Below are 26,255 nucleotides of genomic sequence, written 5' to 3'. Positions count from 1 at the left end.
TAATCCCTGACCCAGCTGCTGAATTTCACCTTCGGACATCTCGTCAAAATTCTAAGTTTCACCCGCACCACCTTGATGTTCAAAAATCCACAACAGAGCGATTACTTAGACATTTTCTACAACTAAACTATGGAACCAGTTTTCGCCGACGATTTCTCCGAACCAATATGATTTGGAAAGCTTCAAGAAAAGAGCGTTCTCCTTCCTTAAAGGCCAAAGACGCACCTGCAAGCCCCCTGTTGTTACAGATGTTCATGAGCGGTGGTAATCACTTTCCATCAAGTGAGTATTCTGCTCGTTTGCCCCCCATAACATAAAAAATATAAATAAGTCTGTCTACTCCGAGTCCGAGAATTTTGAATGAGTGATATAAAATAAATTAATTAGCCGCTCGATTTGTAAACAAAATCTCTCTCGTCCCTCTGCGTTATGAAAAAGTCGAAAAGTCTAAATCGATCATCCCAGAAAATTGTGAAACATGAAAAAATGGGTTGATTCGTTTTATGGAGCTAAAACTTAAGAAAAGGTTCAGCTAACACGTTATGTGTCAATAGTTGGAATGACTGAAAGTAGCAAGGCATTTAAGTAGGATCTTTGCAATTTTCCCTCCATTGTTTGTTTTTTGTAGGGCGACCAATTTCAAACACCTAAAAGACAATGTAATTCATTTTTTGTAATAAGTAATTGGCTCAGTCCCACTTAGGTTTGAAGAAAAAAGTAATTTTATTGGAGTTTGAATAAAGGAGTAAATCGGTATTAGAGTAATTTGTAACCAACCCTATTCTATTAATGTTTATATCATATTGGCAATAGTTTATAATGAACAAACAAAATAATAAATAAAACATAATGTTTAGTTTATAATATTTTACTTGGAAGTCAAAATATAATTTTGTATGAATTATTTTTTAAACTAAAATCTTTTTTCAACCACAAACGTGAAAGTGGAAGGCTTGTTATAATAAGTATTTACTTTAAAAACATAGCCAACCAACACTGAACACTGTCGATTATAAAGCTATTGATGATTTTATACAGAAAACTACAATTTAGATAAAGAATATTGCATAAATTAAAGTAAATTATTTTGTTTTCATGTTCTTATTATTGTTATTTATTTTTAATCTATAGGAATATGTCATTTTGTCAACTACAATTTAAAATTATGACTATCTGTGGAGTGTATTCGGTGTGCGCATTATTTTGCTTTTAAACATATAAATATTAAAATAGACGGTGTTATAATTTGCGATTCGTTATAATAATCTAATTTCATTATAACATTAAGATGCAGCTTACAAACATTGCGTTTTATGCTAGTTTTTCTATGTAATTAATGCAATGCGCGCCCTTTCTTGTTAGATTGTCTTCAAAATGGCGTCAAGTGTCGAATGTGTTTATAGATAGACGCGATAGCATGTGTGTTCAAAGTAGGCTAAAAATAGAGGGCTTGCATGAAGCTAGTTGCATAAATTGTGATGAAAAATGTCCAACACAGTGATAACTAATTATACGGACCTAAACGGACCATCTACCAAAACCGATAGTTCTGTGGTTGTTATTGTAAACAAGGATGGATCCTTGTCAGTGGACCAGAATTTACTGGGTACTCTTATGGGTAAGATATTTGTTCCTATGAATTGTAATTCTAATAATTGAACTATGTATTGAATTTATATATAAATGATCTTAATAAACACTGGCTGGTATGACACAAAAATAAATGATACTTCTGAGTTTGAAAAGTTATAGATACTCACTAGATACTTATGTTTTTACGATGAAAATGTATCTTTAAATACTAATATACAAATTCAAAGTGAAATGCGTGTATGAAAGATTACATTTTGTTGAACATTTCTAGGTAGTGATGGATCTCAAGCTGCTGGTATAAGTGTAGTACGCGTTGGTCATGAAGGGCGTCCTGATGATGCCACTGACTCAGAAAATGAGGACGATAAAGTTCCTCATGTTACACTTTCGGTGGATAGCTATTATAATGAGCCAGACAGTATTATAAAGTATGGTAAGTCACTTATATTATTACATCTAATAATCTTTAGAATTTAATTAAGAAACTTTGAGGAAGCCTCTCAGATATTTTAAAACATATTTGTATATAATAAATTTGTTGTTTATAATTAAATATATATTTCAGATAGTGGAGCAGAAATGTTACAATCTTTAAGAATAGAAACGAGAGAGAACAGTTTGGTTGGTTTTCAGAATGACCATTGCTACACACCATTGACATCCCCAAGTCAAGTTTTGCCACAAAAAAGTGAAGCATTTGCACCTTATGATGATCCCGTTATAGAGATTACTCATACTCCTCCACCCAAACCAGTTTCAACACCTAAAAAGATTACAATATTAGAACAACAAATAATACCTAAAGGGAAAAAAATTGTTATAAATTCAACGGAACCTTCAATTATTCTTAAAGGTAATGATCTATTAACAAAACCTTTACCTGTTTTGACCAAGTCGAAACTTTTAAATGAAGTAGCAAAATGCTCTGAACCAGAAACAAAAGGTGAGGAAAATACAGAATCATCATCGGCTAGCTCTTCTGGTGATAGTATACAGGACAGAGATTCAGATTCAGATTATAAAGATACAAAAGATAAATCAGGCCCACAAAAATTAAGAAGGCTGAAAGCAAAACCAAGAATTTTGAAAAGTGTTCAGATGGGCAGGGCTGCTAAAGCAGATCCTAAGGTAGCGTCAAAACTAAAAATTAATAAAAATGTTATAAAGAGGAATATTAAAGAAAAATTATTAAATAAAAATCCTTCCCTAGAAAAAAAGGAAATAGATTTAGACAGTTTAATTCCTGCTACAAAGGTGCAAGTATGTACTACTGCTACTGAGCAAAATAAATTGGTACCTAAACCAGCTCTGAGTAAAGTCGTTAAAAAAGAAAAGAAAACACCCGCCCATATGACTGCTTTATTATCAGACATGACTTCGTTATTTTCTACACCTGATGTTATTAGACGAGTGTCAACTGAGAATAAATTGCCAGCTAAAAGTGATAAAGAAGCTGTAGTGATAAATAAGAAACCCAGTGAGCTTACAAAACCACTTGAATCAAGTGATGTGAAATCTATTGTTCAGCCTGTGGCTATTTCAAAGCCTGACAATACAGAAGATATCAAATCATTAGTACCACAAAAAACATATGCAAAGACAACAAAGGCAATAACAAACATAGCAGAAAAAAGCACCAAAGGCTATGATCCCATGCCTCAACTAGATGATGCAAGTTTAGCTCAAATACTGCAGGATACAACTTCACAGTCAATGAAAGTACAACCTAGTATTGTAGCTAATGTTATAAACAGTCCTGGTTTGGCTGGACCACTCTCTCCGACCCTGGATTTATTAGGTGGACTCCAACCAGAAGAAGATGGATTGACTGAGGACTTGTTAATGCATGTCGCTCAGTTGGTTGAAAGTTCAGAAAATTTGCAAGAAGTTATAGACAAACAAGTATTGGGTAAAGTTGATACTGCTCCTGTTAAAACTCCAGTTACATTGCCTTTTCAACAAACTCCAACAACTAGTAATCTGTATGCATCACCTCCTCTGCTAAAGTCTACAGTAAAGACCACTGTGCCTCGTAAAGATCCAATAGAGATAGTAAGACGTGATGGTCGTGTTATCACATTGCCACCAATTGAAGCACCAGCAACGAGGTCATCTAAACGAAAGAATCAAGTTGAATCAACAAATGTATTGGATAGTTCAGTAATAGGAGTTCCCGCACAAATTCAACCTAATTTAATAGTTACTCCAGAACCCACAGTGCAGCATGTTTCAAAGCAATATACAAATAAAAAACTCACTAATAGAAAACAACTAGAACAAGCACCCCAAGTGACAACAATTGAAAAAATCTCTATGGAATCTCAAGAAAGCTGGAATTCAGAAGATGATCCCAACAGGTAATCTATCCAAAATTTCATTTTAAGTTTAACAAAATATTTGGAATCAGTAAATAACTAATTCTTATAATAATTTCAGATTATGGTGTATCTGCAAACAACCACACAATAACAGGTTCATGATTTGTTGCGATGGATGTGAGGACTGGTTCCATGGAAAGTGTGTCAACATCACAAAGGCTATGGGTCAACAAATGGAAGAACAAGGGATTGAATGGAGATGTCCGAATTGCGTTAAAAATAGTAAAACTTCTGTTAAGAATGCTGCCAAGGTAATAAACAAATTATTTTAATAATGCATTTGATAATATTGTATTACCATCCATGGGGCTTAAATAGTTTAAAGTTTTTAATACTAGATTAGAATAACAATAATATTCTTTTACGAATTAAAATAGAAAAGTAACTAGTCTAGGTTTAATTAATTATTATGATTTAATGTTAATCTGTACTACAAGAATTTTATAAAATATTTTATAATAGTTAAAAATAAAAAAATTCTATTGTCGTTTTGACCCTGCACAATTTTAATAAATGTAGTAATAATTGTATTTAATTCTTGATGTTTATTCCTAAGAAAAATCTTTGGGCCAACAGGTACCTACAACACCAAAGGAAAATACTGGAGTAAGTACCCCACAGCCTGCTATCACCAAAGAATTAGCCTCAAAAACGACTTGTATAGTTTGCAAGAAACCTGCACGAGCCAGTAGTATTTATTGCAGTGATGCATGTATACTTAAACACGCCCAAGACTCATTAGGGAGTCAAACATCCACTTCTAAAATTGAAAATACTAGTGGCAAAGCACCTGAAAAACCCAACTCCGAATCTAGGGTAAGCATAGTAGGCTGCTTTTATTAATTATATAATTACCACTACAGCTTCTAATTCTGGTTATGTTAGTTATGGAATGTTGGTTGTGATGCATTTTCCCTTTTTTAGGTAATTGTTTATGAAAGAAAATCTGGAAGACTTCTGGCAGGTCCAAACGCTCCTACTGCAGAAAATTTAAAAACATGGCTCCAGAAGAACCCAACATTCGAAGTTGTGAGGCCAGGGACATTGAGTGCTATTAAACCTAATATTCCAAGAAAGAAATCCATGAATGAGCCCAATAAAATTCAAACTACTCTAAATTTTGCTAGAATTCCTAAAAAAACTGTAGAACAACCCACACAACCTAAAACTCCACAGTCAGAGCCTAAGGAAAAAGTAATAAAGGTTCTTGCTTCACCTAAAGAGGAGGTTAAAATCCCACCACAACCTAAAACACCAGTTACACCAAAGTCTCAACTACATCAAATTTTTGAAACACCAAAATCCACTAAAGTTTTGAGTGAATCAAAGAAGCCTGTTCGTGCAACTACAAGTAGATCTCAGTCTTTAATTGATAAGGTAATTATATTAAATATTTTTGTATATATAATTGAGTACTATAAGCAAAATATTCACCAATTTAATAAGATAATGCTACAACAAAATATGATACTGCACAGAGGTGGATCAATCAATTTGTATTCATAATATTAACGGGAAGAACATAAAGCCTTATCTTTATTTATAATTTATGGTAAACTTCCTTGTACACTTACTCATCTATAAACCACAAATATAATGATGTAATAGTGTGTGTAGGAAACATGGCTATATAAAAATTTTTGTACAAACTAAAACAAAGTAGTATTCACCTACATTCGGCTGGATTCTAAAGTTTGTTAAAGTGTTACACCTTTTTTTTCGAAAATAAAACTGATAACATTTATTAATTTATAATAGGTATATTTGAATTTATTTATTGGTACATTAATTTCAGTATTGTAAAACAAGTTACACGGGTAGTTTCAATTAAAGGTGAACAAACTATTGGGCTAACCTAAAACAAATTGGTATTTGTTTCGTTATTTGTGTATGTTATTCATCAATTTACATAATTATGTTAAAAGTTAAACTTATGTAATGTTATCATCCTTGAAATGTTTACACTTTGATTAAACCCGAATTTAGCGTACTAACGGCAATTGTATCACCGTAGCCTCAGGCAGTTTCGCCATCAACATCGCGACGGAAAGACACTCCAGACAAAAGGTCAAGAATGAGTACGGAAGATCCAATCAGGGACAATGTACGAAAAGCTTTACAAGAACAAATATCCATTCGTATGGCAGAAAGTGATGGGCCAAAGTTTACAGAAGAAGAAATACAACAGTTTGCAAATGATACGGAGCTAGAATTACACGAACTTTTCAATCGTGATGTAGGAATGAAATATAAAGCTAAATACAGATCACTTATGTTTAACATAAAGGATCGTAAAAATCTATCTCTTTGGGAAAAGATATGTGAACGTGTTATTACACCTAAACAACTGGTATGTTTGATTTTGTTTATACAAAAGTTTAAAGAGGTTTCGTTTTCTTTTTAATTGCTTACGATGCATTCATATTTCAGGTAAGACTTTCACCAGAAGAATTAGCAAGTCAGGAATTAGCACAATGGAGGGACAAAGAAGCAAAGCACCAATTAGAATTAATTAAGAAATCTGAAATAGATCTTCTAGCTGCAAGCAAAACATATGTTTTAAAAACACATAAAGGAGAAGAGGTATGTTGTTATATTTGTGAATGTAAATCGAATAAAAATAATATTTATTCATTTGAAACTAAATGTGTTTAATAAAAATTTAAGGTAATGGAAACGAAGGAATCTGTATCAACAGAATTGGATCCAAATGTGGCTGTGGAGGATATAGTAACAGTACTAAACGATTCTGTTAGTGACAGTGTACCAAATGCAGAACCTCAAGAACAGTAAGTTCCAAGAGTGGGATTATTCACTGTTTGGTCTCAAAAATTAATGTCCTGGTCTGGGTCCAAGTTTTTAAATATTTCCATGTATTTTTTAAATTAACTTAATGTAACATTTGGTATTTACAGAACAAAGAAACAAGATTCGCACAAAAAACATAGTGGTAATAAAAAGAAAGATAAGGAAAAAGGGAACAGTTCAAGAAAAAAAGATAAAGAATCCAAACGAGATACAGAAAAGAGGAGTTCACGATCTTCAAGACGAAAGTCAGATATTAAGGAAAGGGAACACAGGTCATCTCGGCGATCCATTAAGAAATCAAGATCAAGGTCAAAGTCAAAAGAAAGATCCAAAACAGATTCTATTAAGGAAAAACCAGATACACGAGACCGTTCAAGACACAGATCACGGTCGAAATTAAAATTAAAAAGGCAATCAACAGAACATTCCAGATCTAATTCACGAGGCCGTGAAAGGTCACGTTCGTTGCGACGTTCTTCGCGACGATCTCATTCCAGAGACGGTGCAAGGAGAAGAGATTCGAAAGAGGCTCGTTCGCGTTCGACGCGGCGTAGTACAGATGAAAAGTTCAAAAATCGATCCAGGTCGCAGGAGATTTCCAATAAGAGCAAAAATGAGTATGTGCACAATTAACACAATAGATTATGTTAAATCTTTTAATAGTATATTTATTTTAATGTTTTTATTTTAGCTCAACTGATTCTGATTCTTTTGAAAGACCGAAGTCTGCTATGATGAAAGAAGTACATCCTGAGTATGATCCTCACGAACCCATGATAACATCAGCATTTTCAGAAGAGGATTTGAGGAAATCAAGGGAAGATGTCTATGATGATACATATAAAAATGATATATCTGAATATGGAAATGTAGAATATGATCCTTCAAAGACATTCTCCATTGATGCTAATGTTACTTTGTCTCCGCCTAAATACACTGAAAAACATGACAAATCGGGTAAGTTCTTGTAACACGTTCACTTGGGGTGGGCCTTTGTGCAAAACTGTCTGATTAGGTACTACTAGGATCTGGATGGGTGTCCCAGTACAACAGGCACAAGGGACATAATATCTTGGTTTCCAGTTTTGGTGATAATGCATCCAACACTGTTTTGAGGAATTGTTAATATTTCTTGCGGCGCCAATGTACTAAAGGGCAATGGCGACTGCTCACGTTTAATTGGGCCATTTGCCCATCTGCCCATCTGCCTATATATAATATAATTTATAATAACATTAAATTTCATTCAGTTCATATAGTACCAATCTAATATATTTATTTGTTTCTATAATAGAAGCTGAAAGCGATCAAGAACCCACTAGTACAGTTGAACATTCAGCGCCAACTGTTTGGAATGGCTGTATTAATATGGTGGATGTAGCTCGCTTCTATGTAGCAGCACATGAGGTAATTTTTAGCCCTTGAGTCTTTAACACTACCAATCATGGTCAATTGTATGATACAAATGTTATGTTTTTCTTCAAGGTTTCTGGCAATGCTGTAGACTTGGAGGAAGATCTTGCACCTGAATTAGATATAGTGGGCAGAATAAACCCAGATACAGTTTGGGATTACATTAGCAAGATGAAGCGCGCTAGTAATAAGGATATCGTTATTTTAAAGCTCCAAGCTGCAAATGACGAGGAGAAGATGCAGTATATTGCATTGTATAGTTATCTAAGTAGTCGCAATAGGTTAGTTTTTTGAATTACAAAGATTGATTCTTTTAATTACTTTATATCAGTTAAATATTAACTATTAAACATTACAGATTGGGTGTGGTGAAAGTAACTAACACAGCAACCGTGAAAGATTTTTACATAGTACCAATACCGGCAAATACATCCTTACCTCCGGTTCTATTACCGCTGGATGGGCCAGGACTTGGTGAAGTGAAGACGCATCTTCTTATAGCCATCATAATAAGACAAAGGAAAAAAACGTCAAGCACCACACATTCCCAAAGATATAATACCAGCGAAGGTCAGTTAAGGCGATGTGAAATGGTATTATAGTTAAGGAAATATTCAAGATTATATTGTAAATAAATATTGTTGACAAAAAAGTACAACATTTGTTAATTTGTGTAATATGTAGATAAGGGAACAATAAAATATAAATGTACAAACATTCATGGACATTGTAACTTTAAAAAAATATATTGTGATACTATTATTTAAATGAAAATACGATTAAAAATAAATAAAAACATGGATTCTGTGATTAGTTAAATAAATATTGAATATGTATGTATATATACATATTATGTTATTAATATTGAATATTGTCGTAATTCCTCCATATCAGTCTATGTGATAATAAAACCCACCTTTTTTATACCTCCTTAGATTCTAAAAGTTGTACAATTTCTTTATTGTTGACTTATGTAAGTCCTACATCTTTAAAATAATAAAGATATTTAATTCAATTTATATGATTTAATCTTCAACATTATATTTTTTCTTAATGAGAATTCTATAATAATTCTCTAAATCTAATATATAATTTAGTCCAAAAATAATTCCGGAAAACTATTCATTAGATTACTGTAGCCATATAACTGTATTACATAAATATAAAATATTTCTTTGTATATTCTATAAAAAACTTTTATTTAGAACAGAATGAGTATTACCTTTTATATTTACATTTTTTTACCTACAACTAAATAAATATCATTTTATATATATGATTCCAAAGGGAGTTAAGTACATATAAAGAATTAGAAGTAGCTATTCCTTAATATCTATTCGCCAAAAAAAATATAAAAGGTTTTCTCGAATACTATATCAATAAATACATACAATGAGATCGAGACACGAGACATTAATGAATAAGCATTTGTACATCAGGTGGCGCGCGTGTCTCGCAAGAAGTCGTACACGCCACCGCTGTCGCCGCGGCGTCGCGCGCTGCCAATGCCGACCTTCACCTCCACTGCTCTCTCCAACTCCGTCAAGGACAAAATTGCAGCTTCGCTTGGTAAGATGACTATTTCTGTAAAGTTTGTACTCTCGGCGTCACAAACATATTTATAATAGATGGCGCTGTTGATTAGCCTTTTAATTTATTGTTACATTTGAAACTGGTTTAATAAAATTGTATACCAGGGTCTCACGCGAAACCTCGTTTATAAATATTTCGTTAGGAATTTCGAAACCTATGACAGATTTTTATTTTGATTTTATTGTATTGAAAACTAAGCAATTTACTTTAATTTTGTTTACGTTTTTCATATTTTTCTTATACAGCCGTAGAACCGCTCTCTAACCGGCCAGTACATTTTTTCCTTTTCTAAATGATTTTTCTGTTAAATTGTAACAATTTAGTTTCAAGCTCGCTATCAAGAATCCTCTATAGAATATTGCACATTTAGGGCTGGAGCTTTTTAACATTTTAAACAAAAACCGATGTATGTGCACTGTGCAGCTACCGTCTCATAACCACTGGAAAATAATCGACTTACCCTATTAATATATGATATACTATAGTGGCTGAGTCATCTGTTTAGGTTGATTTGACTATTAATCAGTTAGCAAATATTTCGATGTATTTTAACACTAACAATATGATACAATTTCAGCGTGTGCAGACGATGACGAAGCTTACAGTCCGGGTTCATCGTCGGGCAGTAACAGTACATCAGCGCCCTCACTTCCGCCTAACTCGAGCACATTAAGAAGTAAAATGGAAGAACTCAACCGACAAATTGAAGAACAAAAGCAACAAATCCTTAAGATGACCCAAGCGGACTCTTCCGTGTCAGAGGAGGTACATTAATTAACTTTTAATTAAATTTAAGCAATTTACTTCATTTTCTAAATATTGCATTTAAATATTTTTCATATAGGTTTCCATATTATTACGATGGCTCTTTAAAATGCTCACAGTATAACATTTTTGGCATTTTTCACAGAACGAGGCGTATTCGCCGTCCAGACCCTTGACACCGCCTACACCAGTTGTTCCACTGGACGAAATAGCTTTACCGTCAAATCTTCAAGAGATTCTTGCCACAATAAAGCAACGATCTGAAAATACAACCGCGGACGTCGACATGCGTACATTACCTTTGCCTTAATTTTTCTATTTAATATAGACATTTATACTTTATATTTAATTATAATTCACTTTATGCAGTGCAGTATAGGATTAAGTTTTTAGAATTTAATATGTAGAAAACAATATTTCATTGCAATTCACAATTTAGCTATTTGTTAATTTAGTAAATCTACAGTAATGGTAGAATTAAAGTCCTTTGGAATATGCAAAGCATATTATTATAGTGTGAATTCTGTGTGTTGCAATAATGAAGAGTTCATGACAATAATAATACAGCATGATAATATGAAACTTCCGAAATTGTTAAACACTTATGCATCTCATATACATAGTGTTCTTATGGTTTAATTATGTTTTGTATATTGTACAAAATTAGATTTGTTTATACTTAAGAAAATGAATTATAGAAATCCTTTATCGTAAAGTAATATACATTTTTAAGACTTAAGAAGAAATGAAAATATGGAATAAAGAATAAAAATGCATTGTTTAAATTTTTATTTAAACATTATCATCGTCATATAATGTTCTCTTTGATTTAAATTTTTTCTCATCACGGGATAAATAATTTTTCTGTCTAGGTACTCCTTGGAATTTTTTATATATTTCTTTTTTGGCAAAAGTAGAGTTTTGCAACATCTTTTGCATGGCCATAATTTTCGTTTCCATGAGTTTTCTTCTTGGAATATGTCTTAGTGCAAATTCCCAATCACCAGTCAGTCTCAAATCCAAAAGAATAGGCACCATGTGATTTATATTTAGATTTTTCTTTGATCCTGGGGCCCATTCCAAGTATCTGTCGAGAGGTAGTTTAGCCATTTTTAGGCCATCTTTTTTAGCTTTTGCTAATGATAGAGGTTCGTTATTGATCTGAAATAGTAAATAATATGTATAAACACTTTAGACTTGTTTATATTTATGATAAAAACACAATAATAAAAAATGTAATCTAACCTTGTCTACCATACAGCCAATAATGTATATGCTATCTGGATCAAATGTTGTTAACTCTTCACGACAGTGTGGGGTAAGATAAACAAGTTTCTCTTTAGGAAATACATCTAAGTAGCTTGTGGTGTGAATGTTCAATGGAAACCATGGCTCTATTATGGATGGAATATTTTTCTTCAATTGTTTCATAAATTCCCCTTTCATGTTAACATTACAAATGTGTAAATTAAATGGATCCTTGTGTATTCTATTATCACCAAAGACAAAAGTCATTTGCTTAGCAGCATTTGTTATTTCTCTCCGCACCATGTGTTCCTCATAGGAGCAATCAATTACAACTGATTGACCATAAGTCATTGCTTGTAGAGCCCTGAAAATAAGAAAAATAAATAGACATAATATTTTGTTTAAATCTGTTACATATATGGTAGATTGGTAATATATATATTTTAATTAATTCAAAAATAATTATGTATATTATAATTAAAAAGTAACCTATAATTATCAAAATAGTTGATTGATTGATCACGGATGCGAAGGAACAACGACTGATATTTGATGCCATATGAGAGGTCATCTGGGTATTCCTTAATTTCTTGCGGAGGTGCATTTTCAAATTCCTTTCTTCTAGCTTCTCTTTTAGCCTAGAGAAAATAGAAAATCTTTTTGTAATATTATTTGTTCTGATAAGATAAATTTGCTATACAATTATTAAGTAAAATAAATTTGTTTGAATTTAAAGCTTAAATGATGATCAGATTTGCAATAAAGTTCCAAAAGGAAACAGAAAAATAAAATAAAAAACAAACTTTTTGGTTTTCCTTCCTCTTTTCAGTTTTCCAAAGAAAAGTAAGATAATTCGCTCTTTGATTTCTACTAGGTAATTCTAATAAATGTTGCCACTGATCCAATTGGATTTTGTCAGGAGCAAAGCGACCATCCTGACGCATTACTTCAACTTCTAACATTAGAACTCTGAATTTTTTTTCTAATTCTTTGTCACCTTTACAAAGCTCGGTGACAAATATTTCTGAAAATTAAGTATTACGTCAAGTTTCATTATTAATTTCAAATGATATTTTTGACAATATAGAATATTTTGTACCCATTTCATCTTCAACTTCAGTTTGTGATACAAAAGGTATTTACAGAACAAAGAAACAAGATTCGCACAAAAAACATAGTGGTAATAAAAAGAAAGATAAGGAAAAAGGGAACAGTTCAAGAAAAAAAGATAAAGAATCCAAACGAGATACAGAAAAGAGGAGTTCACGATCTTCAAGACGAAAGTCAGATATTAAGGAAAGGGAACACAGGTCATCTCGGCGATCCATTAAGAAATCAAGATCAAGGTCAAAGTCAAAAGAAAGATCCAAAACAGATTCTATTAAGGAAAAACCAGATACACGAGACCGTTCAAGACACAGATCACGGTCGAAATTAAAATTAAAAAGGCAATCAACAGAACATTCCAGATCTAATTCACGAGGCCGTGAAAGGTCACGTTCGTTGCGACGTTCTTCGCGACGATCTCATTCCAGAGACGGTGCAAGGAGAAGAGATTCGAAAGAGGCTCGTTCGCGTTCGACGCGGCGTAGTACAGATGAAAAGTTCAAAAATCGATCCAGGTCGCAGGAGATTTCCAATAAGAGCAAAAATGAGTATGTGCACAATTAACACAATAGATTATGTTAAATCTTTTAATAGTATATTTATTTTAATGTTTTTATTTTAGCTCAACTGATTCTGATTCTTTTGAAAGACCGAAGTCTGCTATGATGAAAGAAGTACATCCTGAGTATGATCCTCACGAACCCATGATAACATCAGCATTTTCAGAAGAGGATTTGAGGAAATCAAGGGAAGATGTCTATGATGATACATATAAAAATGATATATCTGAATATGGAAATGTAGAATATGATCCTTCAAAGACATTCTCCATTGATGCTAATGTTACTTTGTCTCCGCCTAAATACACTGAAAAACATGACAAATCGGGTAAGTTCTTGTAACACGTTCACTTGGGGTGGGCCTTTGTGCAAAACTGTCTGATTAGGTACTACTAGGATCTGGATGGGTGTCCCAGTACAACAGGCACAAGGGACATAATATCTTGGTTTCCAGTTTTGGTGATAATGCATCCAACACTGTTTTGAGGAATTGTTAATATTTCTTGCGGCGCCAATGTACTAAAGGGCAATGGCGACTGCTCACGTTTAATTGGGCCATTTGCCCATCTGCCCATCTGCCTATATATAATATAATTTATAATAACATTAAATTTCATTCAGTTCATATAGTACCAATCTAATATATTTATTTGTTTCTATAATAGAAGCTGAAAGCGATCAAGAACCCACTAGTACAGTTGAACATTCAGCGCCAACTGTTTGGAATGGCTGTATTAATATGGTGGATGTAGCTCGCTTCTATGTAGCAGCACATGAGGTAATTTTTAGCCCTTGAGTCTTTAACACTACCAATCATGGTCAATTGTATGATACAAATGTTATGTTTTTCTTCAAGGTTTCTGGCAATGCTGTAGACTTGGAGGAAGATCTTGCACCTGAATTAGATATAGTGGGCAGAATAAACCCAGATACAGTTTGGGATTACATTAGCAAGATGAAGCGCGCTAGTAATAAGGATATCGTTATTTTAAAGCTCCAAGCTGCAAATGACGAGGAGAAGATGCAGTATATTGCATTGTATAGTTATCTAAGTAGTCGCAATAGGTTAGTTTTTTGAATTACAAAGATTGATTCTTTTAATTACTTTATATCAGTTAAATATTAACTATTAAACATTACAGATTGGGTGTGGTGAAAGTAACTAACACAGCAACCGTGAAAGATTTTTACATAGTACCAATACCGGCAAATACATCCTTACCTCCGGTTCTATTACCGCTGGATGGGCCAGGACTTGGTGAAGTGAAGACGCATCTTCTTATAGCCATCATAATAAGACAAAGGAAAAAACGTCAAGCACCACACATTCCCAAAGATATAATACCAGCGAAGGTCAGTTAAGGCGATGTGAAATGGTATTATAGTTAAGGAAATATTCAAGATTATATTGTAAATAAATATTGTTGACAAAAAAGTACAACATTTGTTAATTTGTGTAATATGTAGATAAGGGAACAATAAAATATAAATGTACAAACATTCATGGACATTGTAACTTTAAAAAAATATATTGTGATACTATTATTTAAATGAAAATACGATTAAAAATAAATAAAAACATGGATTCTGTGATTAGTTAAATAAATATTGAATATGTATGTATATATACATATTATGTTATTAATATTGAATATTGTCGTAATTCCTCCATATCAGTCTATGTGATAATAAAACCCACCTTTTTTATACCTCCTTAGATTCTAAAAGTTGTACAATTTCTTTATTGTTGACTTATGTAAGTCCTACATCTTTAAAATAATAAAGATATTTAATTCAATTTATATGATTTAATCTTCAACATTATATTTTTTCTTAATGAGAATTCTATAATAATTCTCTAAATCTAATATATAATTTAGTCCAAAAATAATTCCGGAAAACTATTCATTAGATTACTGTAGCCATATAACTGTATTACATAAATATAAAATATTTCTTTGTATATTCTATAAAAAACTTTTATTTAGAACAGAATGAGTATTACCTTTTATATTTACATTTTTTTACCTACAACTAAATAAATATCATTTTATATATATGATTCCAAAGGGAGTTAAGTACATATAAAGAATTAGAAGTAGCTATTCCTTAATATCTATTCGCCAAAAAAAATATAAAAGGTTTTCTCGAATACTATATCAATAAATACATACAATGAGATCGAGACACGAGACATTAATGAATAAGCATTTGTACATCAGGTGGCGCGCGTGTCTCGCAAGAAGTCGTACACGCCACCGCTGTCGCCGCGGCGTCGCGCGCTGCCAATGCCGACCTTCACCTCCACTGCTCTCTCCAACTCCGTCAAGGACAAAATTGCAGCTTCGCTTGGTAAGATGACTATTTCTGTAAAGTTTGTACTCTCGGCGTCACAAACATATTTATAATAGATGGCGCTGTTGATTAGCCTTTTAATTTATTGTTACATTTGAAACTGGTTTAATAAAATTGTATACCAGGGTCTCACGCGAAACCTCGTTTATAAATATTTCGTTAGGAATTTCGAAACCTATGACAGATTTTTATTTTGATTTTATTGTATTGAAAACTAAGCAATTTACTTTAATTTTGTTTACGTTTTTCATATTTTTCTTATACAGCCGTAGAACCGCTCTCTAACCGGCCAGTACATTTTTTCCTTTTCTAAATGATTTTTCTGTTAAATTGTAACAATTTAGTTTCAAGCTCGCTATCAAGAATCCTCTATAGAATATTGCACATTTAGGGCTGGAGCTTTTTAACATTTTAAACAAAAACCGATGTATGTGCACTGTGCAGCTACCGTCTCATAACCACTGGAAAATAATCGACTTACCCTATTAATATATGATATACTATAGTGGCTGAGTCATCTGTTTAGGTTGATTTGACTATTAATCAGTTAGCAAATATTTCGATGTATTTTAACACTAACAATATGATACAATTTCAGCGTGTGCAGACGATGACGAAGCTTACAGTCCGGGTTCATCGTCGGGCAGTAACAGTACATCAGCGCCCTCACTTCCGCCTAACTCGAGCACATTAAGAAGTAAAATGGAAGAACTCAACCGACAAATTGAAGAACAAAAGCAACAAATCCTTAAGATGACCCAAGCGGACTCTTCCGTGTCAGAGGAGGTACATTAATTAACTTTTAATTAAATTTAAGCAATTTACTTCATTTTCTAAATATTGCATTTAAATATTTTTCATATAGGTTTCCATATTATTACGATGGCTCTTTAAAATGCTCACAGTATAACATTTTTGGCATTTTTCACAGAACGAGGCGTATTCGCCGTCCAGACCCTTGACACCGCCTACACCAGTTGTTCCACTGGACGAAATAGCTTTACCGTCAAATCTTCAAGAGATTCTTGCCACAATAAAGCAACGATCTGAAAATACAACCGCGGACGTCGACATGCGTACATTACCTTTGCCTTAATTTTTCTATTTAATATAGACATTTATACTTTATATTTAATTATAATTCACTTTATGCAGTGCAGTATAGGATTAAGTTTTTAGAATTTAATATGTAGAAAACAATATTTCATTGCAATTCACAATTTAGCTATTTGTTAATTTAGTAAATCTACAGTAATGGTAGAATTAAAGTCCTTTGGAATATGCAAAGCATATTATTATAGTGTGAATTCTGTGTGTTGCAATAATGAAGAGTTCATGACAATAATAATACAGCATGATAATATGAAACTTCCGAAATTGTTAAACACTTATGCATCTCATATACATAGTGTTCTTATGGTTTAATTATGTTTTGTATATTGTACAAAATTAGATTTGTTTATACTTAAGAAAATGAATTATAGAAATCCTTTATCGTAAAGTAATATACATTTTTAAGACTTAAGAAGAAATGAAAATATGGAATAAAGAATAAAAATGCATTGTTTAAATTTTTATTTAAACATTATCATCGTCATATAATGTTCTCTTTGATTTAAATTTTTTCTCATCACGGGATAAATAATTTTTCTGTCTAGGTACTCCTTGGAATTTTTTATATATTTCTTTTTTGGCAAAAGTAGAGTTTTGCAACATCTTTTGCATGGCCATAATTTTCGTTTCCATGAGTTTTCTTCTTGGAATATGTCTTAGTGCAAATTCCCAATCACCAGTCAGTCTCAAATCCAAAAGAATAGGCACCATGTGATTTATATTTAGATTTTTCTTTGATCCTGGGGCCCATTCCAAGTATCTGTCGAGAGGTAGTTTAGCCATTTTTAGGCCATCTTTTTTAGCTTTTGCTAATGATAGAGGTTCGTTATTGATCTGAAATAGTAAATAATATGTATAAACACTTTAGACTTGTTTATATTTATGATAAAAACACAATAATAAAATATGTAATCTAACCTTGTCTACCATACAGCCAATAATGTATATGCTATCTGGATCAAATGTTGTTAACTCTTCACGACAGTGTGGGGTAAGATAAACAAGTTTCTCTTTAGGAAATACATCTAAGTAGCTTGTGGTGTGAATGTTCAATGGAAACCATGGCTCTATTATGGATGGAATATTTTTCTTCAATTGTTTCATAAATTCCCCTTTCATGTTAACATTACAAATGTGTAAATTAAATGGATCCTTGTGTATTCTATTATCACCAAAGACAAAAGTCATTTGCTTAGCAGCATTTGTTATTTCTCTCCGCACCATGTGTTCCTCATAGGAGCAATCAATTACAACTGATTGACCATAAGTCATTGCTTGTAGAGCCCTGAAAATAAGAAAAATAAATAGACATAATATTTTGTTTAAATCTGTTACATATATGGTAGATTGGTAATATATATATTTTAATTAATTCAAAAATAATTATGTATATTATAATTAAAAAGTAACCTATAATTATCAAAATAGTTGATTGATTGATCACGGATGCGAAGGAACAACGACTGATATTTGATGCCATATGAGAGGTCATCTGGGTATTCCTTAATTTCTTGCGGAGGTGCATTTTCAAATTCCTTTCTTCTAGCTTCTCTTTTAGCCTAGAGAAAATAGAAAATCTTTTTGTAATATTATTTGTTCTGATAAGATAAATTTGCTATACAATTATTAAGTAAAATAAATTTGTTTGAATTTAAAGCTTAAATGATGATCAGATTTGCAATAAAGTTCCAAAAGGAAACAGAAAAATAAAATAAAAAACAAACTTTTTGGTTTTCCTTCCTCTTTTCAGTTTTCCAAAGAAAAGTAAGATAATTCGCTCTTTGATTTCTACTAGGTAATTCTAATAAATGTTGCCACTGATCCAATTGGATTTTGTCAGGAGCAAAGCGACCATCCTGACGCATTACTTCAACTTCTAACATTAGAACTCTGAATTTTTTTTCTAATTCTTTGTCACCTTTACAAAGCTCGGTGACAAATATTTCTGAAAATTAAGTATTACGTCAAGTTTCATTATTAATTTCAAATGATATTTTTGACAATATAGAATATTTTGTACCCATTTCATCTTCAACTTCAGTTTGTGATACAAAAGGTCGTGAAATTACAATTACATTTTTTTGAAGAATACGACTTTGATTTAATGTAGTTTTCAGTATTGGTCGCCGCACAATTGAAACAAATGTCCTCAAATAATTCATGTTTATTATTATAACGTTTTTTATCAGATGTATAATAAAATGATTATGATTAGGCAGTTAACTCATATTTAACTACCAATATAGTGTTGAGCTTATATACGTATTTTTAATACGGAATTTCTTTAAAGAGAGGGCAAGTTAAATTCAGGGTACTCAATCAATTACTTAAAATTAATCCTGAATTTACGTCACAATGTAGGTATCTCTTCATTTATACAATAAAATAGCTAATGAGCATCATGTATGTCACATGTGGATTGTGACATAAATATATTAATAATGACATTGATTGTAGTGGTACAGATAACAATTTCTATACCTTAACGAATAGTGTTGCTATTTTCTATAATGAAAAATACTCTGAGAGATTGTTACGCCTTTTATAGACGAAATTAACTCTTATAATAGTGGTTTTATGTATAAATTATGTTTAATATATACTTAATAATTTAGTTATTTTAGCATAAATTTTACATCGATGTTATGTATTTTATTTAATATGCCGGTTTTTCGAAAACCAATTCAAAAATAACAACACTAGTCTTCATTGTGAACTAAAAATTTAAATTGCGAGGTTAGTAAAAGCTACAAATTTATATTATTTTTTTATTTTATAAAATATGATAGAGGATATTTCTTGCAAATATATATTTTCGCTTAAATTTCACACTGCTGATGTTACATTTTATTAAAAAGTATCTTCTGTTCATAAACCTTTAACTTAACCTATAAAAATATTTCGTACAAATGTTTATATTACTGATAAATTAAAACGATTATTTGTTTTCAGCCTAGGGGTGTTTCAGCAATGGCTATATCTGCGATATTGCGTCGTACATTAATAAATGGAACGGTGTATTCAGCTGCGGCGTTGAGATATGCTTCTACTCAACCCGAAAAAAAAGTTTTCTTTGATGTTACTGCAGATGGCGAGTCATTAGGTCGCATTGTTATGCAACTGAATACTGACGAAGTTCCTAAAACTGCAGACAATTTTAGAGCGTTGTGTACGGGAGAGAAAGGTTTTGGTTACAAGGGTTCATCATTTCACAGAATTATTCCAGGATTTATGTGTCAAGGTGGAGACTTTACAAATCACAATGGTACTGGCGGAAAGTCAATTTATGGCAGAACTTTCCAAGACGAAAACTTCAAGTTAAAGCACACTGGCCCAGGAATTCTGTCTATGGCTAATGCTGGTCCTAACACTAATGGTTCTCAGTTCTTTATTACCACCGCAGCAACGCCATGGTTAGATAGAAAACATGTTGTCTTTGGTTCAGTCGTTGAAGGAATGGAAACTGTGAGAAAAATGGAAAACCTTGGCTCAAAAAGTGGTAAACCATCAAAGAAAGTGGTTATTGCGGAATGTGGTGAGTTAGATTAGAGTTGTCTTAATTGCAATGTATATTAGAGATGAGTATAATTGCATTTCTGATGTTATATTTTAGAATTCATTTAGGTAGTAAGTGTTAATAAAGTATGTTGATAAATTATGTTGTTTTAATCATATTTTCATAACATTACTTTAAATATTTTAATCATATTGTTATTACAAACTATAATAGAGTACTTTTTTTCAGTAGATAGTTTATAAATCTGATATTACTCATTATAAGGAAGTAGATTTAGGGTTCATCTCCATCAAATTTAGACTCAAAATATTGTACTTATTAGAAATCTTCCTATGAAGAATAATTATCAATTAATTATATTGTATAAATAGAAAGAAAATCTTTATAAAATGACATTCAATTAAATTAAATATAATTTTATATAGAATGCAGTAATCTTATAGATGTACCTCCACCCAATTCTATGGAAGTTGTATTTTAACTAATACTATAAAAAATGGTTGAGTGGTTTATCTGTGCAAAAATAACAGACAAGATAGTTCGTTTGGATTAATATAATGTTATTATGGATTAATATAAAAGCTGTGTTTAATGATTAATTTCTTATCAAACAGGTATATTTGATGTCATTAGCCAAAGTGTGATGTAGTCTGAAGAAATGTTGAAATAACAGATAAAAATAAAATACACTTGGAAAATGTGTATGCAATTTTATTATTAACTAAATGCAACAAATTAGTTTAGGAGTTGCTATCATTAAACCTATCTTCAATTTGCAATCGACATAACAACTTTTCCAAGTACAGCTAGGTCAGTATCAAGTCTTAAAATCTATTGTAATAAGGCATTTTTGTCGTAGATATAACACTCTTCATATCAAACTATTTCTCTCTTAACAAATATATGACAAAAATTTACACTGATGCTTTGTCTTTTCCTCAATATACAAGATAAATATTCAGTTTTAAAAATATTTTATACTAAAATAATATTACTACATTAATAATTGAGTTATTTAGATACAGCAGCCTATGAATTGACATTTCAATGAGCATGTAAAAAGAACATTTTAATTATACAGAATAAAAACATAAAACATACAATCTTTGTATGAGAAAGGAGGGTTTTGAAAATAAATTTTCTATAGTATTGAGAGAGAACATAGCTTTCACCTGTGCTATTTGTGCATCATATTTTAAAAATACTCATAACAACATACACATTAAAATATGGCAACATTAATATTTTTATGGAATAATTGAAAATAAATTTAGGTTTTACAATATAATTACACAATAATTTCAATTAGCTAAAATTAAAACAACTACTTCAAACGATTAAAACACTAACAACATATTCAAATATATATATATATATATATATATATATATATATATATATATATATATATATATATATATATATATATATTTACATTTTAGCTTTGATGAAACCCTCCCGATCTGTGAAACATATTAGATCTCGTTCTGAAATTAAACAGTGAAATTTATGCCTTTTTAACTTAAAGAACTTTTGAGATCAAAATTAATTATATTACAAATACAATTCTGCAATATTTTAGCAGAAAATACTAAAACCTAAATTGAAAGCAAAAACCCATAATTGTGATAGATTTACTTGAAATGTTACCCATATTAAACTGTTGTAAATAAAAATAAATAGTATAATATCCTTCCATGGAGTCTTTGTACTAAGATCGATTTTTATTAAAAATAATGGCTTTCATTTTCCATAAATTATTTCGACATCCATTTCCGTATACTAAGATAGAATTATTTTCTTTTGGGTATTGAACAAATTATTTATCTGTTAAAGTTAAAATGTAATTTTTTTTATAGATTTTGTACTAATTTCTATTTCAATTATGTCATTATTCTTTTCTGTTAAAATTAAAACGCGGGTTTTTTAAAGAAAAAATAAAATAGAATATTTCCATTCACGTGCTGACTACCTTCTAACATATTATCACTATCTTTTTTTTTTTAATAGAAGTTTTAACTGTAGCAATAAGATGTTTACATTACTAATAAAAATTTCTTTATTCTTTATAAAAATATTACTATTTAGTTCACATATTGCAATTAACTTGTAGAATTGATTAAAACTGTACACGATGTACCATTATATATATGACGTATCAAAGAAATTGTAATATACCTGAAACATACATTTTGGTGCTTGAAAACAATGTTGGTTACAACTTTTAATTTACATTTAGAAATACTGTTTATATTCATATGAGTGTTTAGTAATTATTTTGTATCACAATGACAAAAATATTGCCTTCCATAACTGGTTAATTTAAGTACAGTTACAAGTGAAGTAAGTTGTTATAATTTTTTCAACCACATTCTCATGGCTGCGTATATTAGCGCTATAGGAATACTATCTAAGAATACTTTAGGCCAAATCGAAAGCAAAGGTATGCATTTGAACAGTGACAGCAATAGTGATGTGAGTATTTTCATATATTTATAAACTTGTAACTATGAACACAAAATAAAACTTACGTTTCTCAATTTAAAAATAGATCACTACAATAAGAGCTGTTATCTCAAAGATGATAAGCGTTATTAAACTACTTTTAAGATATGGTTTGAAATCACTTGCGGTTATTTAAGCGTAATAGAATAAATAATTCATATAGTCTGCGAGCAGTTATTGATTCAGCAAACCTTAGAAGCGAAGATTATAGAAATTATTTGTTCTATTAACCGGCTCATCACACTGTGAAGTTCCTACTCATTCAATTTCACTAAAAGTATGTTCACTTTATCACACTCCATGTTCAACGTCATCAGGATTCGCTTACGTCGACAATCCTGGTGATGAGATTCAGACAATTTATTTATTCCCCTATATACATATTAGGTTAGCAGAACTCGTATCTCAAACGCGCGGATCTAGAGGCGAAGCCGAAAGCTGATCGACGCTGCGACCCTTTTGTATCTGAAGGCTCAACTCGTTCGGCTCCATCGTGATATGATGGGAGGAGGTGCGCTTGTGTTTCGTCTCCGGCGGTTTCATGTCCTTGGAGCTGGTCCGCCGGTGGCGGAGCACCCCGCCGCCGTCGATGAGCCGCTTGCTCTCCTCGTCGACGCACTTGGTGAGCGGCAGGACCGTGAGGTCGAGGCTCTCCATGCTCTTGATGGCCAGCTGCTTGAGCTGGTCGAGGCTGAGGTCGCGCGAGGTGGAGCGCGAGTGCGCGTGCGCGTGCGCGGGGAGGTCGCGCGAGGCGGAGCGCGGGAAGGCGTCGCGCGAGTGGCGCGCGTCGTCGGGCGCGTGCTGGCGCGCGCGCGGCTCCAGCTGGATGGTCTTGGAGTCGTTGCGCAGGTGCCGCGACGCCACCAGCACGCGCGAGTTCTTGCCGCCGCCCCGCGACTGCGACTCCTGCGAGTACTGCGAGTCGGTGCGCTGCAGCTTGCCCCGCTGGCCGTCCGCGTCCGCCGGCCCGGCCGGCTCCATGGGCGTCGTGGTCGCCGAGCTGGGCCCCGACGTCACGGCCGACCGGAAGCCGCTGGCGTTGTCCGCCGAGGGCAACTCTTCGAATACTGCAATTTAATAATATTGGATCAGATATTATAATATCGTTCGGTTCGGCCCTAGGCAGCCATGTCCACTGTAAAGTGAAACTTACGTTTATCGAGACTGATAATTGACCCGGCGATGTCCTTGTGGTCAAGAGGAGCGGCGGTCTCGAGATGTCTCCGACGACGCACTAGCCACCAATCCGCCATGAAAATGCCCAGAGCTACAATTTTTATGCCACCGCAGAGGCCGACATATCTGAAACAAATAATTTATATTCAAATTTATGATAAATATTTGCTTGGGATGTACTTACTACACTGAAACCTGCATATCATAGAGTAATAATTACATAACCGGTTACCTGTATCTGAACTGCTCGATGTCGTACAGCAGGCAGCGGCCGCCTTTCTCTCCGCTACAGGACTGCTTCCAAAGTATGCAGGTCGAGTCGATCAGGTTTCCGAACACGATGGGTGCGGGAATGTACCCAAACAGTCTGAATATGACGAATTGCATTCCCAACGCAAACGAACGCTCTTCTTCACTCACGGATCTAAAAAATAATCAGTACTTTATATGGCGAAATCATATCAAAATAACAAAATATTGGCTGACTAAGCAGTCAGTTTGAAGTAGAATTTCCTTCCTCGAAGGTTAAATACTATACGATATTTACGTTTTCGTACCTGAGTACAATCATAAGCAGAGGCATCTGTGTGACTGCGACGACGAAAGTCATGAAGAAGAGCAGCACCAGGAATGGGAAGATGGTGGTGCAGGGCGGGTTGCAGGCTCCGGCCGTGGCCACCGGCACCACCGTGACCTCGCTGTACTCGCGAGCCGCGCCCGCCGTCAGCGCGGAGGCCGACGCGCCGCCCACGCCGCCCACCACGCCGCCCACGCCCAGCGCCTCGCGACTGTTCTCGTGCACGCCTGTGGGATACATGTGTTTTTACATATGCACTACATGTCTTCATTATCAGATCTGAGCAGAGTATTGTTCTCTGTAAAGACTATTAAAAGAGGTACAGTTTCTGAGTTCTCGTTTATAGCTTAAAAAACTTCTTTCCTTGTTTGTTTTATGTAAATTGATATAGATAGCTTGATTTAAAAATTGAGATAATAAGTTGAAATACTCATATAATGAAATATTTATTTCAATTAAAAGTCTATTTAATATTCTAATCTAAAACATCATAATTTCTCATGTCCAAAAATTTAATATACATTTATGTTTTTATAAAATATTTCACTAAAATGCTAATTAGTGTAACACGTTATTCGCATGACGTCACACCACAAGTATTTACTTAATGTATAATTAGCACAACTGTAATAATAAAATGTCGATACTGGCCACACATTTGCAAGTTCACGGTCATAGGCTTATAGCATGGAAAATTACATGGAATCAGTTTATATAAGACTAGCGGTCGCCCGCGGCTTCGCCCGCGTAGATAACGGTTCATAATCAGTCTTCTAATATCCCTACTGCTGAGGCACGGTCACATTTGAAGAATTACTGCAACCGGCGCTTGGATCAATTGTGATAAATCTCAAATTTGTGATCACAACACCTCAGCCAGACCAACATCAGGTCCAGGTCCAGAAGTTTTTGAGCCTATTCATTACAACCAAACAAACAGTTTTCCTCTTTATAATATTAGTGTAGATAATTTTTAGCAAGACCATAAAAAAATCATCTTTAATAATATGTAATTATAAGGTATATTATCAAGTTTACAAAATAGTTGTTAACTTAACATACTCATCGTATTAAATTTTAATACTTTGACTGATGCTATCCTAATTCCAGTTTAATGAGGAAGAGGTAAATTATTAATAATATTATTACTATAATAACACATATATTATTGGCTTCAATGTTGTAGTTTCTCAAATTTTATTTAGTTTAATCTTAGTACATACAGTCGATCGTTACTATCAAATCAAGATGAAATGTTGGATGTATAATAATTATATTATTATGAATTAATCAGTTTTTTTTTATTTCAATCAGTAAGCTATGAATTGTTTCGTATTTGTATCGGTAACTTTTAAAATATTAAATAGTAACATTATTATAATTTGACTATATCTCAGTATTTGTTAACTTGCTGAAAACTTTGGCCCCCTCTCATGTGGAGGCCCCAGGGCAGTTGCCCCGGTTGCCCTCCCCTAAATACGGCCCTGGTCGGTGTGTAAGGGCAGTGTAACAACTTGTAAGTATCGGTGGTGGGTACGTACAGGTCC

The 26,255-nt window shown here is 32.9% G+C and overlaps 5 protein-coding genes across 7 annotated transcripts in view; 2 read left to right on the top strand and 3 right to left on the bottom strand.

The window, feature by feature from the left end:
- The first annotated feature begins 1,164 nt into the window (after positions 1–1,164).
- On the top strand, positions 1,165–17,382 carry LOC124532145 (death-inducer obliterator 1-like). Of its 2 annotated transcripts, none has more exons than XR_006966625.1 (17): positions 1,165–1,618; positions 1,865–2,026; positions 2,159–3,950; positions 4,030–4,222; positions 4,548–4,787; positions 4,896–5,348; positions 5,986–6,321; positions 6,402–6,554; positions 6,639–6,760; positions 6,887–7,396; positions 7,471–7,736; positions 8,074–8,186; positions 8,265–8,473; positions 8,551–8,762; positions 9,632–9,761; positions 10,363–10,550; positions 10,696–11,326. XR_006966625.1 is itself a non-coding variant. In XM_047106865.1 (17 exons), exons 1-17 carry the CDS (start codon positions 1,486–1,488, stop codon positions 16,914–16,916), a joined length of 5,376 nt encoding a protein of 1,791 aa, XP_046962821.1. In that variant the 5' UTR covers positions 1,165–1,485; the 3' UTR covers positions 16,917–17,382. The 2 variants fall into 2 exon arrangements, 1 of the variants encoding a protein (XP_046962821.1); XM_047106865.1 differs by lacking the exons at positions 8,551–8,762; positions 9,632–9,761; positions 10,363–10,550; positions 10,696–11,326 and adding exons at positions 14,608–14,818; positions 15,688–15,817; positions 16,419–16,606; positions 16,752–17,382.
- Positions 11,325–12,933, bottom strand: LOC124532176 (mitochondrial ribonuclease P protein 1 homolog). The gene is made up of 5 exons (XM_047106913.1): positions 12,898–12,933; positions 12,602–12,822; positions 12,288–12,436; positions 11,796–12,162; positions 11,325–11,711 (listed from the first exon to the last, which is right to left on the bottom strand). The coding sequence occupies exons 1-5, from the start codon at positions 12,899–12,901 to the stop codon at positions 11,343–11,345; spliced, it is 1,110 nt and encodes a 369-aa protein (XP_046962869.1). The 5' UTR covers positions 12,902–12,933; the 3' UTR covers positions 11,325–11,342.
- On the bottom strand, positions 17,381–19,351 carry LOC124532166 (mitochondrial ribonuclease P protein 1 homolog). The gene is made up of 5 exons (XM_047106901.1): positions 18,954–19,351; positions 18,658–18,878; positions 18,344–18,492; positions 17,852–18,218; positions 17,381–17,767 (listed from the first exon to the last, which is right to left on the bottom strand). The coding sequence occupies exons 1-5, from the start codon at positions 19,093–19,095 to the stop codon at positions 17,399–17,401; spliced, it is 1,248 nt and encodes a 415-aa protein (XP_046962857.1). The 5' UTR covers positions 19,096–19,351; the 3' UTR covers positions 17,381–17,398.
- A 269-nt stretch (positions 19,352–19,620) lies between these two features.
- On the top strand, positions 19,621–20,589 carry LOC124532187 (peptidyl-prolyl cis-trans isomerase-like). Its single transcript, XM_047106917.1, has 2 exons — positions 19,621–19,669; positions 19,886–20,589. Exon 2 carries the CDS (start codon positions 19,904–19,906, stop codon positions 20,480–20,482), a length of 579 nt encoding a protein of 192 aa, XP_046962873.1. The 5' UTR covers positions 19,621–19,669; positions 19,886–19,903; the 3' UTR covers positions 20,483–20,589.
- Positions 20,590–21,885: 1,296 nt separating this feature from the next.
- LOC124532154 (solute carrier organic anion transporter family member 5A1) overlaps positions 21,886–26,255 on the bottom strand; it is a 44,803-nt gene continuing 40,433 nt past the window's right edge. For both annotated transcript variants that reach the window (XM_047106888.1, XM_047106880.1), the window contains 4 exons: positions 24,689–24,935; positions 24,364–24,555; positions 24,109–24,257; positions 21,886–24,022 (listed from right to left, as the gene is read on the bottom strand). In XM_047106888.1, the coding sequence (XP_046962844.1) occupies positions 23,361–24,022; positions 24,109–24,257; positions 24,364–24,555; positions 24,689–24,935 (1,250 nt within the window). In that variant the 3' untranslated portion in view covers positions 21,886–23,360. The remainder of the gene's footprint in view (positions 24,023–24,108; positions 24,258–24,363; positions 24,556–24,688; positions 24,936–26,255) is intronic.

The sequence above is a fragment of the Vanessa cardui genome, chromosome 1, assembly GCF_905220365.1.
Source record: "Vanessa cardui chromosome 1, ilVanCard2.1, whole genome shotgun sequence".
In the NCBI taxonomy this organism is placed as follows: Eukaryota; Metazoa; Arthropoda; class Insecta; order Lepidoptera; family Nymphalidae; genus Vanessa; species Vanessa cardui.
The sequence above is the reverse complement of the archived record's forward strand: the minus strand, read 5'-3'. Positions and strand labels throughout refer to the sequence as shown.

Excerpts from the sequence above, each read along its gene's own strand:
- LOC124532145 (XM_047106865.1), top strand. The coding sequence starts at position 1,486 with ATGTCCAACACAGTGATAACTAATTATACGGACCTAAACGGACCATCT. Across the intron at positions 4,788-4,895 it reads AACCCAACTCCGAATCTAGG|GTAATTGTTTATGAAAGAAA; the intron begins GTAAGCATAGTA and ends TCCCTTTTTTAG. Across the intron at positions 6,555-6,638 it reads AAACACATAAAGGAGAAGAG|GTAATGGAAACGAAGGAATC; the intron begins GTATGTTGTTAT and ends TAAAAATTTAAG.
- LOC124532176 (XM_047106913.1), bottom strand. Across the intron at positions 12,437-12,601 it reads AGAGGAAGGAAAACCAAAAA|GCTAAAAGAGAAGCTAGAAG; the intron begins GTTTGTTTTTTA and ends TATTTTCTCTAG. Across the intron at positions 11,712-11,795 it reads TTGGCTGTATGGTAGACAAG|ATCAATAACGAACCTCTATC; the intron begins GTTAGATTACAT and ends TTACTATTTCAG.
- LOC124532166 (XM_047106901.1), bottom strand. The coding sequence starts at position 19,095 with ATGAATTATTTGAGGACATTTGTTTCAATTGTGCGGCGACCAATACTG. Across the intron at positions 18,493-18,657 it reads AGAGGAAGGAAAACCAAAAA|GCTAAAAGAGAAGCTAGAAG; the intron begins GTTTGTTTTTTA and ends TATTTTCTCTAG. Across the intron at positions 18,219-18,343 it reads AACTATTTTGATAATTATAG|GGCTCTACAAGCAATGACTT; the intron begins GTTACTTTTTAA and ends TCTTATTTTCAG.
- LOC124532187 (XM_047106917.1), top strand. The coding sequence starts at position 19,904 with ATGGCTATATCTGCGATATTGCGTCGTACATTAATAAATGGAACGGTG.